The following is a 13,901-nucleotide window of genomic DNA, read 5'->3' as shown; positions in this document are numbered from 1 at the left end:
TGGCTACAAGACCAATTAGGACGGTATTTAATGTACTAGTACATATTGACCACTGCCCTTGTCTACCTCTTCGGCTCAGGACAGGGTGAATTTTCGCACCATTGTTAATCCTTACTCGCTGCTAACACCGTGAGCAACTGGTTAATGCTCAGACTTTCAACGTTGTGCCGATGAAAAAGCAGTGGCAAGCACAGCTCGGAGTTGCAGCTGCAAATCCAACGTCAGCACCAAGATGCCGTGATCCGTGGCCCGGGAAGGACTTCGCAAAACAGCCTACTTGTATGAGACGAATCTGGGCACACTAAATTTCTATTTTCGTTCATAGTCCTGGGTTGGGATGAGCTGTGGCTGATTTGTCCTGAGCTTTCCCTGATTCTTCCCTGAGCTAGGGTGATCCCCATAGGCGGCCGCTACACAGCGTCAGAGGCCCGTTTTTAGTCTCGTTTCTTTACGCCTATAGAGGCCCGTTCTCAACCCCGAGCCCACGTTTTGTCTCTGCTACTGCGGGCTACCTACCTTTTCTGCCGGCAGAAAATCCAGGCCCAGTCCTACTCGCAATTGCGCGCTAATTTCGACAACTGGTGTGGCGTTCAGTTTTGGAATTGGTCTCTGGAGCATAGCCATGAAACTCTGAGCGAACCTAAGGGCATCGCACCGCTGTTGTCTTTATTGCGCCTACATCTTCCACATAACTAGTGCCTGATAAGCTATAATACGAGTGCCCTACAATACGGCGGTAATTCCTAATCCATCAACGCCTTCTATATCTCACCCCTAGCAAACCCTACCGACGTCTATAAATACCAAGGTGCCTAAGCATGCCAGAGTTTAAACGCCGTCAAGATCACCTCCCACTGCGCCTGCGTGGTAAACTCCAAGTCCGTCCCACCCTCCCCATGCACCTTCTTCTGTCTCACCTCCTCCTCAGTCACCCAAACATAGCCAATGTGTTCCTTCGGGTCAACCATCACCTCAGCCACCCGCTCCTCGGGCACCATCGCGACGAAATAAAACTTGCATACCAGCTTCCCTCTCCTCGTCCGGAAGAAATCCCCACCCATGCCCTCGCCCCATTCATGCCCTTTTTCCTTCACGGCTGTGACCTCGCTCCTTGGCCCGTCACCACGGACGCCCTCTGAATCGGAGACAAAGCCCACCCGCACCAAGGGCCCAACGGCGGTCGCACGCAGGCCGGCTTCCTCGAAAAGCTCGCGAGCGCACGAGTGCAAAATGCTAGTGTCGTCGTCGTCGCACCCGCCGCCGGGAGTCTCCCATCGGAGCGGCATCGTGTCATGCGCGGCTCGCTGGACCAGCAGCACTCGAGGTGTCTCTGACTTTGGCCGTGGGGAGTCGGGATTGGGGTTAGGCGTCGAGGCTTCATGTTGGGCACCAGCGCCGGCTAATCTAGGAGGGAAATCGGTATTGGGGAGTGAGCGGTCAAACACGATCGCGCCGGTGGCAAGAAAGGCCGGTGCAGGCGGCCGCGAGGTATCACTGGAGCCGGGGGGTGGGAAGTGGCGAGTTAGGAAGACGGGCGGGGAGACGGAGAAGGCCTGCACTGAGGTGTGGGCCGTGAATGCGGAAGCGGGGTCTTCCATGCTGCTTGCCATGGTGAGATGGAAGTTTATGGAGGGATGCTTTTCAGTTTGATGGTTAAGGGTATGATCTTTTTCGCAGAATCGGGGCCCAGAATGCTAGCCCCAGAATTAGTTTTCTGGAAAACAGCACGGCCCCTTCAGGCCGGCTAATTCCTCTCTGATGTGGGGATTCGGCCGTTCCTTTCCAGACCGAAGCGGCTTTCTTACTTGTTGATCTTTTCCCCAAAGCCAGAAAAAGGGAAGCTATCGCCGGAATACTGTTAATCCGCGCCGAACCCCGTCCCTTACGCGCGGGGTATCACGCTTGTGTCTTGGAGATACGGCTAGAGGCCAATCTTGGTGTATTTTGTACTACGAATGCCCCTTTCGATCTTCGGTTATCCCAGAGATGATGATAATGTTGGATTGGCTATTGTCAGATGGACAAGGGTTGCATGTGGAATAGAGCTCATCCCAGCTGAGCTCTGGTGTGGTCATCCGAGGTGAAAAGAGGCTCAGGGGAGCTGAAATGAAGTGGCCAGTTCAGCTGGTGTGGCTACTTTTGCCACCACCATTGCCACCATTTACAACTATAATAGAGGCCCTCTGGCAGGACCAAAAAGAAGAAGGAGGAGAGATGAATGAAGAAAGTTGAAGGGCTGAATCCAACAGATAATGTAAGGGGGACGGTATGCCCGCCGTTGTCACGAAGAAGTGGTTGGTGTTTTTTATCACGGTTAATAGAATTTAAAGGATAATGCTAATAAGATACCGTATTGATTTGGCGTAAAACGAAGCTAGAGAAGAAAAAGAAGGAAGGAAGGATCGCAGGAGCTGCGATCAATGGAAAAAGGTTTGTGGGCGGAGTTTGCACGTGATCCACACGCTAACCTAATTGGGCTTTTTCCATGAAAGAAGGTTTGCGGGCGAAGTTTACACGTGACCCACAAACCAAGCCTAATTGGGTTTCTTGGAAGATGGCGTAACACGGCCAGCGACAATAAACTCACAATGCGCTGTGCCGTGACATTTCTGGTCTTCCTAGCGAGGGCGAGGACAAGCAACACACATAGCCGCAGGCGTCTCCTGGGTTGCAGCCTCCTTCGTGACGCACTTTCGAGGGCGTTGTATTTCGAGGGTCCAGCGCCTCCTGCAGACTTGAGCCAGGATCATAACAACGACTACTTCCCCTAGTCCTCCGAGTTCGTCTTACGAATAGCGAGCACTATCTACGAAGGCGTTGTGAAGGCAGGCATATCCCTTCGACCGCGAACGTGCAACAGTGACATCTTGGGCCCCACACTACCCCTGTTGCTAGCGCGGTACGTCAAATTGACCGAAAAAAAAAGGAGAAGCCTCCTACATACATTTTTGGCTACAGCAGCCGTTATCCCCGTCACACAGGTTGTTCCTTTAGAAGATAAAGGCCTCAATCCGACCCAAGCCGTGGTTATTACCTTATTGAATCTGCTACAAAAAGCTAGATATCACGTATTCCTAGATAACCTCTTTCAAACTCCAAACTTGCTACGAGTCCTTTGTAGTCAAAGATTTGGTGCTACGGGCACCTGCCGTACAAATAGCGGTATTCACGCAGTCCTCGTAGCACTTAAGGCGTCCGAAATGAAAGATCTTCCGTGGGGGGAACTCAGAATCATCCCTACAGCCGATGGACAGGTATCTCTTCTATCTAGCTTCTCTCTAGCTTCTTTCCGGCTTCTCTCCGGCTTCTTTATAATTTGCCTAATAAGTTCCCCGTGTTTTAGGTTAACCAGTTTGCGTGGAAAGATAATGCTGCCGTTCTTGCGCTCTCGACCGTACACGACGGCACCAGTTACGTCATCGCAACCGACGCCGCCCGAATGCTTCATCTACTGCTGGACGGGCTGCCCGAAGGTATTCGGGGCCGACGCCCGGAAAGAATTGCCAATCCCGAGCTTCATCGACGAGTATAATCATTATATGAACGGCGTTGACGTTGGGGATCAGATGAGGGCGTATTACGCCTCGGGGCGGTCGATTCGGCGGAGCGGATAGCAGGCCCTCGCGTGGGATTACCTACTAAACGTCGTTACGGTGAATACCTTCATTTTACAAGACCAAGGGGAGCCCAACTGGGATCGTGCCGCCAGTCATCTAGAATGGCGGCAGCTGCTTTCTTAACAGCTAATTGGGACCTTTGGGCTACAAGTCAAGACGCGGAAGCAGGCTCGGGCTGGCACACCGTTGGACAACCGGAATGAAACTATTCCCTTTGAGCAGCATGAATTCGTACATCGCGGCAAGCTCTCACGCTGCGTCATTTGCTCGAAAGGGGCCCGTCACAAGAGCCAGGCTCTTGGGGAAGCATCGGGAAATGCGAAGCGCAAAATGACGAGGAAGGGCTGCCGCCAGTGTGATGTAGCATTATGTACAGCGGGGTTCTGCTGGTACTTATTTCACAGCTAAATTTACTAGTAAACTCATGCACCTTTCCAAAAGGTGGTCTGATTGGCCGAAAACCCCTATCAATTTGTCACTGTTGCACGTTCGCGGTCGAAGGGATAGACCATGGCATTCGCACACCTCTTTAGCTCAGGCCAGGTTGAAGTCTTACGCCAATACCAGTCATTGCTCGCCCTGCTTGTTGCTCCCATTGTGACCACCTTGATCAGACGTACCTGGGGAGATTACTATTTCGTTTTCTTAACTTTATGAAATGTGTTGCACAGAACTTAGAGCTAGGGAACTGCATTGAGAAAAGGATGTAGAATTGATCTAGTACAAAGGAAAGATCTAAGGCTATATAAACAAAAGAGAGAGCAGGGGAATGCCCTGCGTATTGTAGTAGCGAGCACGGCAGTGTAATTGTGAGCACAGCAGCAGTGTGGCTCCCGCCACACTGCTGCGCCTTGACAGGGGTTTATTTACCGTGTCACAAAATGGTATAGAAGGCTAAGGCTAGAGCGGAGCTCTGTGATCGTAAGATGCAGGATCGCGGGGCGATGTAGCATGAGAATCTTCCGAAGCGGCCAAAGGATCGGTCACCACCAGAGGAACTCACAACATCAGACGAGGCGCGGTTTGAGGCAGTCGAGGAAAGAATCAAGAGGAAGCTTACCGACGAGGACGGCGATCATGTCCCAGCAGCCGAGAAAAGAGTCAAGAGAGCAGCGCTGGCAACAAATCAACCGATTCAAATATGAGGCTATATTTGTTTGGATTTGACCTCAAAAACCGGATATTTGACTGGCTCCAGACTCGATTTGATTGAGTGGGTCTCATTTGACGATGTTTAACAGCATCTTCCGCTCCACCAAAAATAGGTAAAAAGTCACCAAAATGGTCCCCTGAGATGGGGAAAAAGCCCTAAAGCCCGGGAAAGCTCATCTTCGCATCCAATTCTTCAAACACATGGTGTTGTTGAAGGTATCGTCAACCATGCTATGTCTCTGCGTGCCCAGCTAACCTGTCGTTTACTTTGTTGTTGACTACCTGGGCAAGCCAACAGCCGTGTTCGGTGATCCACGACGACCTAGAAGGCTTTTTTCCACTCCAAGCCTCCGGTACGTATATGCCCTGTGTTGTTTTATTGTGGGGCAGTCCTTGACCTGTGCTCCTCAGGTCTTTCAAGTCATGCACCACCACTTCGCTATACTGCGCGGCGAGCCGCGATGACCTCTTCATGACATCAAACGCTTGCTTTTGGCCTGTAGAGAGGCTCGTTAGTTCAACGGTCGAGTTAGGCATGTTGTCGGTAATTCGGGCGTAAGGAAGCAGGGAAATCGCTGTAGGAATGGAAGGATTCGGCGGAAAGGTAGAATTCTGCAGTTTGTTTACGCCGGAATAATTGCATTGCAGCTTCAACGGCATGCGGAGATTTTCCCGGGCCAGGAAAATGCCGGGCGGGCTAGGAAAATGCAGGGTTAGCCGTAGGCAGAGAGCGCCCTGAATCCAGGAAAATCCGAAAAATCCGCCTTAAAAATGGCCTGGCCAATGGGAAATATTTGACCACTGCCCAAATATTTTGTCTTCATATTTGAGCTGATTTGACCTCAAAAATCGCATATTTGACTGACAATACGGCCTAGATTTGATTGTTTGATTTGAACATATTCGAGTTGTTGCCGGCGCTGCAAGAGAGAGCAAGCTTAGCGACTAGAATGGCGATTGAATCCCAGACTAGGACTCTTTTTTGGGGCAGGTGGCAAAGATAGAGCTTGTAGTATATTTAAATCTGTAGCTCTGAATCCAGGCTTGTTGGTTGCGAAGTCCTCTCCATCCAGGTTCGAAACGGGGCTGCATATACCCAGAGCCTCAAGCAGAGCCTCAAGCAGAGCCTAAAGCAGATCCTCAGATTGAAGAGGTGGATGATGAAGATGAGGCTAACGAAAAGGCTGAAGAAGAGTTGCCTACAAGGCTGACAAGATCTGGCCTTGCACTTCGTATGCCAGCGAGATATATGGATTGAATAGTCAATTTGCTACATTTTGTTATATTTGGCTTGTAAGTAGCTTTACAATTGAGTGCGCTATTGTTGTTCAAAGATGTAGTGTTTTCCACTCTGGTTCGAGCCTCCTTATCGCGATAAGGATGCCCCACCGGCTTGCGAGGTGAGTTTTGTGGCGAGCCGGTGCCTCGGTGGGAGGGAGGAATCTGGCCAAGGTGCGTGCGGAGCTAACCGCACCAACCGCGTCTCTCCCGTGGCACTCAATCAGACCAGCACAAACTCGTCTTCCTGCAGCTCATTCCCCTCCAATTGACGGACAGCCTCCCCACTCATCAGCCCGTGCACATAGCACTCTCCCACGAGCAGGAATCTGCCTTGGTCAAGGGGCCGCAGGCAAAAGCACATTTTGCCCCCCAGAGCACGCAGATGCGGTCGCTTTTGGCCAGCACTTTGGGTCCAAGCACGAAGTATCCCTTTGTAGTGCGGGCAAGAACCCAGTTACTCGTCGCGCCGTTGGCCGAGCGCGACCACTCGGCACCGAGCCCGCCGCCTTCCGACGTCGCCAGCAACCGTAATTCGGGACTCACGGCCTTGCAATCGCCCGCCGCTGCCATGGTGTGTGTTAGGTAGGCAGCACCCTATGCAAGCCATTCGTTGTCGAAAATCGAGCGGAAGAAACCCTCACGGGATTCGTGCTCGCGCTGCCCCGACGAGGCTTCAAGAGAATCGCTGGAGAGATTAGCGGAAGCATGCAGCCGGTCGTATCGTCTCAGCGCCGTTGCCACACAGCCATTGCTGAGTGTCTGCATATATGCTAGGACGGCTGGACAGCGCTCATCGTCAGGCTGCGCCGCATCGTTCGCTTCATCTTGCCGGTACAGCGGACCTAGAGAGAATAGATGGCTGTCGCCGCCGCCGCCGCCGCCGCTGATGTCTACTTCGTACCCACACACTTTGCGCCACAGCTGCTCGATGAGGGTCGGCTTGCCCGGTTCGACCTTGTGGAACGCCTTGGGCTTGAGTGGCGCCGAGGCCTCTGTGACGATGTCGACGACGACACCCTTGATGCGTAGAGACTTCCCGTCGACGACGAGGGACGGCTTCGAGAGGCTGCCCGTGCCGCACGCGCTGTGGGGTGAGGTCGGCTCCGAGAGGACGTGCGACGTGTAGGTGCGCCAGTCTGGCACCCACGACGGCATGTAGTGGCGGTCGCCTGCCTTCTCCCGGCACTCATGCCAGTCGGCAAGGGAGGATGCAAGTTCATGGTGTTGGACTGCCGCGAGGGTGATGAGTCCAGAGTCGGCACCGTCCACCACGAGGGTACGAGCGGCCGCATTCGTGTACACGTCGGGGAGCGTGCCGGTATCGGCGTCGTAATTTGCCGCGAGTCCGCGCAGCTCCCTGCCGGTCACTGAGTAGTGCCCCAAGAAGGCGAAGACACGGTCTCGCGGGTCAGTCGCCTGGACGTGGCGCGCCCGGTGCAATTCGTAGATGAAGCTCAGGCGGTTGGCGTGCCGGGTGGCGATATCGGGCGGCACGAAGCGCTGAAAGACAAACTTGACCTTGGCCATCTCGATGTCGAATTGGCGGCGCAGATGGTGGAACTCGGTCAGTCTGTCACACACCCTGTACAGCATATGCCAGTCCATCGACGCCTTGCCCCAGAAGAGCCCCGCCGGCGCCCTGGTTCCAATTTCCTGTATGACCCAGACCCTCTCAAACCATGGCAACCGCGTCAGTGCCTTCATCGGCGCCCAGTCCTCGGGCCTGATACCGACCGAGCGTGTGCTGGTGTCTACTGGTAACTACGGCGATCTTATCCAGCCGCTGGAGCCGAAATATAATGCTGCGCTTGCGGTATCTTTCGTTCCGGTTCTGCTTGCGGCCTTTCTAAATTAATTACTGATAAATACCCGTATTTTAATTTTCTGTCTGATTATGGTAGCCATAGAGTTTATTACTTCAATGGATAAGCGTAAGCACAGACCCCATTCTCAGCCCTACGACGGTTTAACTTCGTCGCCCCAAACAGGGGTAGACACGTGCGCCAGTCCTAGCAGTCCCAAAACCCGGCCTCTGCCCTTCAGCTAATCAGAACACGAGTTTAATGCTGCGCTGTCCGTGCAGTTTTACCAGGTGTCCATAGCTATTAGACCTATACTTAGCAAATAGACTTGTGAAAGTGCCACCCAAGACGCAGCTCGCATCCGGAAAATGCCTTCCAGGCGCCTCGCTTCTTGCAGAGTTGGGGGGCGGCGGTCTGCTCTCGCTTGTAAACGACATGGATAGCTTTATGCCATAGTAACGCGTTTTATTCCTAGTCGCCAAGGCCTTAGAGCTGAAGATATTGTTCGGCAGATTCTATCACTTGACCTAAAGCAGGTACAGCGCGACGAGACCAACCTGATCATCAAGTTACTACAGCAGAGCTAAGACACGGTTGTAAGTGGGCCTAGAATTTGTCCCATATATAAAGATGGCTAAAATGGGCCCCAATCTCGAAAATAAGTCATCTTGTCTTACCTTTTGCCTGTTTGTATTACTCACCTGACCGCTAGAGACTTCAGTCAGCCTCTGCCATCTCTCTAAGTCTCGGCCCACGCCTCCTATAAACATTCTAAAACGAAAAGCAGATACGCCAGACTAAGGCGGTTTCAATGGTGGCAGCGAGTAAGAATTGACGAAGGTCTAAAACTTAGCCTAAGCCGAAGAATTGACGCAGGTCTAAGACTTTAACTTAGCCTGAGCCGAAGAGGTGGGTGAGGGCTATATTCCTCATCTCGCCTGCCTTGAACCAGCCTATACGCTAGTTTTCTGTAGTTGGCTTATCGATAGACCGCTGCAAGCCCACCTACTCGGTCCTCTCACCGAGGGTAAGGTCCAGCAGCTTGCCCGTGAGCCGCAGTAGTACACTAACTAGCTCGGCTAGAGTTGAACCAATTCAGCATACTGCGGCGCGGCCTGCCGAAAATGGTAATTAGGGTGAGCAAAGGTGAGCGAGCCTGAGAAAACCCCGAGCAAAAGACTGGGCCGGGCCTGAGCTAGGGTGAGCAATGTCACGTGGGCGAGGCACAAGAATGGAAATTTCGTGTGCCTAGATTCGTCTCATCAAACAGAGAATCCGGTAGGTTGGGAGTGACCGGGGTGGTAATGCACCACAACTTCGATTGGATATCCTGGGGACTCGACGTTGCATTTGGCGCTGTTTCCGGCCCATCTAGGCCTCTTGGAGGGTGGTACCGAGCTCGTTACCCGAGTTCAGCTTGCGACTTGGGGTCAGGGGTTGAGAAGAGCATTTCTCGTCAAAAAGCATCATCATTCATTTGCTTTTCACTCGGACAAAAACATGAAAAGTCGGAGCCAAACTTGCGGTGTGCGCCAAGGCAGGTGTGCCATGAGGCTCTTGCTCAGCGAAACGCAAGTGGCGTCGTCGAGGTCGATCGGTGACGGCAGACAGGCGCCGATCGTGGCCTGAAATAGTAGGACTGGGGAGACAGCGTGGTGCATCGGGGTGGGGGGAGGGGAGATCGACGCCTTCCCTGTCAGAGGCCCCCGAGCGGCGCAAGTCGAACGGACCGCACCTTAATCTCGCAGCTCCAAACCCATCCATCCAGCGCATTGGGACAGTAGGTGCAAAGGGAGTGCGGGCTGTGTTTCTTCTCGGCATCGAAAAGACGGCCGTTTTCCCGCGATCCCTCTGAATTGCATTTGCGACCCAGCGGTTTCAAGTCTAGCGGTCGGGACAGTGGAGATGGTTGGGAAACGCCGAGACATCAGCGCCGGGCCGAGCTCCACCAGCTGCTTCCAGGTTGTGGCGGCGACGCTTTCCTTTTCTCCTCCGTGGCTTGCAGGCCTAAAACACGCTATCGATTTCCTAATCGGCCAGCGATAGGCGCCCATTGGACCAGCGTTACCCGGCCGCTGGCCGCTTATTCCCCCTCGTTCCCCTCGCTTGACTGAAAAATGAGACCTGTGGCTCGTCGGGCTTGCGCCAAGCCAAGTGGGCCCTTTTCCCTTCCGTCATTTCTCTTGCCCAACCCGACGTTCCCACTCTGTTGCAAAACGAGAGGAAGCCGCCGAGTCTAGCCCGGGGAAAAAAGACAATGCATTGTGCCGCCGCGCCGTTGTCGTGACATGTCGCCGCCCGCGCCATTGTGACGACTCAACGAGATGATGGAGTGGAGTGCCGCGCCGCCGCATCACGATTTCGACATTGATAGGCGCGCTTTTCTGGTTAGTGATCCCCGCTGTTGGCCTAGTGAGGTGCGCCGCATTGCGACGGATCTGTGGCTGGCAGAGAGATGCGATGCGATCGATGCTGATTGAGACGGGCGGGGTCGACAACGGCAACAGAACCAGAGCGATGATCCCAGAATCGGGTCAACCCGCGACAACAGCACCAGCGGCACTGCCAGCACCCTGGCAAAAACTGCCACCCAGTCTGGCACCAACTCGGCGTCGCTAACGTCGCTGGGCAGCACCTTTGTGCCCGTCATCATCTACTCGGCCATATGCCTAGCCATCTTCTTCACCTTTCGCCGGAAATGTCCCCGCGTCTATGCGCCCAGGACGCTGCAGACCCTGCGCGGGCCAGAGTAAGTCGTTCTGCCCCTGTTCATATCCACGGCCGTCCCGTCCCGTCGTGTCGCCGATCGGCGTGGTGGTGGGACGTGCTGGCCTGGACCCGGGAGCTGCTGCACCGTGCCGTGAGGCTAAAACGGGAGGCTAACCATCGGCAATTAATTACCTGGCACAGGCATCCGAGCCCCAGGCTCCCGAATGGCTGGGTCAACTGGATCAAACCTTTCTTTGCCATTAAGGACGACTACATCCTCAACCACTGCACCCTAGATGGTTTCTTCTTTCTCCGCTTCCTCCGCATCATCTCCATCATATGTCTGGCCGGAGCTTGCCTCGCCTGGCCCATCCTGCTCCCCATCCACGGCACTGGCGGCTTCGGTCTGCAGGAGCTGGACCTCTTGACCATTGGCAACATCAAGCTCTCCGACCGCTTCTATGCCCATGTGGCTGTGGCCTGGTGCTTCTTTGGTAAGCGTCTGCGCCGGCCTCTTGACGGGAAGCGTCTATCTGACCATGCATCCAGGTTTCGTGCTATTTACCGTCTGCCGGGAATGCATCTACTACATTAACCTGCGCCAGGCTTATCTCCTGTCGCCAAACTACTCCAAGCGTCTTTCATCGCGTACAGTTCTGTTCACATGCATCCCCAGGCCGTACCTCGAAGAGGCCAAGTTGCGCAAGCTGTTTGGCGACTCGGCGAAGAACATCTGGATCCCGAGGAATACGAGCCGCCTGCGGGGGCTTGTCGATGATAGGAAGTCGACGGCCGACCGCCTGCAAAAGGCCGAGGTTCAGCTGATTCGGATGGCAAACGCGGCTCGCAACAAGCATCTCAAGAAGCATCCCGAAGCGCTACCTCCACACCTTCCAGGCTCCAACGCCTCCGGTAGCAAGACTCCCGGGTCCCGCATCTCCACGCAAGATTCCAGCCACGGCGATGAGGAAAAGGGTAAGGCTGACTCTGCCGTCCGCTTCGCGGAGCGCCAGCTCTCTGCGCTGGACGCAATTTCGTTAGAAACCCAGGCAGATCCAGAGTATACACACCCGTACGGACTCGAACCCTCGTTGCCCGACGTCAGGGGCTCTGTAGCCAGTCTTTGGATACCGGCCGAGGCCCGGCCGCACCACCGCCCCATCGCAAACTTTGGGCGTCGCGTCGACACTATAAGATGGTCGAGGGCGAGACTGAAGGCTTTGAATAGGGACATTTGGAAGCTGCGGCGGAAGCACCGCGGGGGCGACGGCGCGCCACTCGACGCCGCCTTCATCGAGTTTGAATCGCAGGCCAGCGCGCAGGTGGCCTTCCAGACCCTGGCGCACCACCAGCCGCTGCACATGTCGCCTCGTTACATCGGCATCCAGCCCCAGGAGATCATATGGAGCGCCTTCCGCATCAAGTGGTGGGAGCTGATCATGCGCCGCTTCTTCATGATGTCCGCCATCACCGCCGCGATCATCTTCTGGTCAATCCCGTCTGCGCTCGTGGGCACCATCTCCAACATCCACAAGCTGAGCCAGATGGTCTTCTTTCTGAACTGGATCGAGCTCCTCCCGACCACCATTACGGGAGTGATCGAGGGTCTGCTGCCGGCGTTGGCGCTGTCGTTGCTGATGGCGGCCGTTCCTGTGATGCTCAGGGGTAAGTACAGTTAACCACCACGGCACGTCTGTCGTTGATTATGCCTGCTGACCCGAGTTTTGTATTTAGGGTGCGCTAGAGTTGCGGGCGTACCTTCGCACGCGCTGGTTGAGCTCTACGTCCAGGGAGGCTACTTTGCCTTTCAAGTCGTCCAAGTTTTCATCGTGACGACGCTCACGTCTGCGGCGTCTTCTGCATTCGAGGACATCCTGAAGGACCCCCTCTCGGTCAAGGATCTGCTGTCCCAGAATCTCCCCAAAGCCTCAAACTTTTACCTGTCGTATATCCTTGTTCAGTGTCTTGCAGCCGGCGCGAACAATCTCTGCAATGTCGTCGATCTTTTCCGCCACGAAGTCTTGGGGAAAAGTACCATTAACCCGAGACGGCAATTCGAGCGGTGGCGGAAGCTCCGCCCGGTGCACTGGGGCTCCGAGTACCCGAGGATTACCAATATGGGAGTTATAGGTTCGTTTTCTGTGCCCGGTCACCTCAGCTGTGATAAGCATGTCCCGCGGCTAACACGACAGAATAGCTATCAGCTACTCTTGCATAGCTCCCCTGATCCTCGTCTTTGGCGGGCTTGGGATGGAATTTCTGAGAATTGTGTACCGGTACAATCTCATCTATGTCTTCGATTCAGACTTTGACACCAAAGGGCTCTTCTACCCCCGAGCACTGTTGCAGCTCCTGATCGGGCTGTACGTGGCGGAGATCTGTCTCATCGGGCTCTTTGCACTTAAGATTGCCATCGGGCCGATGCTGCTCATGATCCTGTTCCTCGTCTTCACGGGGCTCGTGCACATGTCGCTCAGCGACTCTCTGACGCCCCTCCTCAACAACCTCCCCCGCACGCTCGCCATGGAAAAGGACCACGGGCCGATCGAAGACCCGATCCCCGCGGCGCAGACCCCCAGCAGCCAGCCGAGGCCCGAACACTCGGGCGGGCTCGCGGCCAACTACTACGACGAGGACGAGCACTTTGGCGACGAGCCCGAGCCGCCGCCGCTCGAGACCATGGACACGGACACGCAGATGCGCGGCATCGAGGGCAGCAGCAGCATCAAGTACGCCGTGGCCGAGTGGACCAAGTCGGCCATTAAGGCGCGCTTCAAGCCCGACAACGACGACCAGTCCGGGCTGACGCGCGTACTAGCACAAATCAAGGCGTGGATCACGCCCGACCCGGCGCGCAAGCCCAACTTCATCATGCTATGGCTGCACCCCGAGACGTACCAGGACTTCCGCGCGCTGCAGGCCACCGTCAACCCGGGGCCCGACGACGTCGAGCTGCCGCCCGACTACGTGCGCCGCGTCTACCAGCCGCCCGAGATGTGGCGCCCCGCCCCGCGGCTGTGGCTGCCCAAGGACGGCGCCCGCGTCAGCCGCCAGGAGCTCGCCCACAGCAAGGACGCCATCGTCGCCTCCGACCAGGGTTGTTGGCTCAACGACAAGGGCCGCGTCGTGTGCGACCACGAGGCCTCGCCGCTGCACGAGCCCGTGATACTGTACTAAAGACAATGTGTGAGATGGGCGGCGTTTTCGGCGATGGGTGCATAGAATTGACGACGTTACGCTGTCCGTATTTATATAGCGAACTACTATACCCCGAGATGCTGCTACTAGGTATGCTAATTAGCCGGGGCGTGGGCGGTGTTTTGACTTTCATTTCGGCTAG

At 55.1% G+C, this 13,901-nt stretch overlaps 4 protein-coding genes across 4 annotated transcripts; 1 reads left to right on the top strand and 3 right to left on the bottom strand.

Annotated features, from left to right (window-relative positions):
• Positions 1-585: 585 nt before the first annotated feature.
• Positions 586-2,076, bottom strand: B0T26DRAFT_710170 (NUDIX hydrolase domain-like protein). The gene has a single exon (XM_060441970.1). The coding sequence runs from the start codon at positions 1,608-1,610 to the stop codon at positions 813-815; it is 798 nt and encodes a 265-aa protein (XP_060296337.1). The 5' UTR covers positions 1,611-2,076; the 3' UTR covers positions 586-812.
• Positions 2,077-6,152: 4,076 nt separating this feature from the next.
• Positions 6,153-6,626, bottom strand: B0T26DRAFT_776038 (uncharacterized protein). Its single transcript, XM_060446610.1, has one exon. The coding sequence runs from the start codon at positions 6,618-6,620 to the stop codon at positions 6,339-6,341; it is 282 nt and encodes a 93-aa protein (XP_060296336.1). The 5' UTR covers positions 6,621-6,626; the 3' UTR covers positions 6,153-6,338.
• A 630-nt stretch (positions 6,627-7,256) lies between these two features.
• On the bottom strand, positions 7,257-7,769 carry B0T26DRAFT_626590 (uncharacterized protein; the record flags this gene model as incomplete). Its single annotated transcript, XM_060436189.1, has 1 exon — positions 7,257-7,769. A coding segment is annotated over one exon (513 nt), but the record flags the coding sequence as incomplete, so codon positions are not given.
• Positions 7,770-10,000: 2,231 nt separating this feature from the next.
• B0T26DRAFT_299036 (uncharacterized protein) lies at positions 10,001-13,879 on the top strand. The gene is made up of 6 exons (XM_060434246.1): positions 10,001-10,239; positions 10,360-10,601; positions 10,763-11,055; positions 11,111-12,226; positions 12,296-12,691; positions 12,759-13,879. Exons 1-6 carry the CDS (start codon positions 10,177-10,179, stop codon positions 13,736-13,738), a joined length of 3,090 nt encoding a protein of 1,029 aa, XP_060296334.1. The 5' UTR covers positions 10,001-10,176; the 3' UTR covers positions 13,739-13,879.
• Positions 13,880-13,901: the final 22 nt, after the last annotated feature.

Source organism: Lasiosphaeria miniovina (assembly GCF_030549165.1).
Source record: "Lasiosphaeria miniovina strain SMH2392-1A chromosome Unknown B0T26scaffold_4, whole genome shotgun sequence".
NCBI lineage: Eukaryota > Fungi > Ascomycota > Sordariomycetes > Sordariales > Lasiosphaeriaceae > Lasiosphaeria > Lasiosphaeria miniovina.
This window is presented reverse-complemented; position numbering and strand designations above follow the sequence as displayed.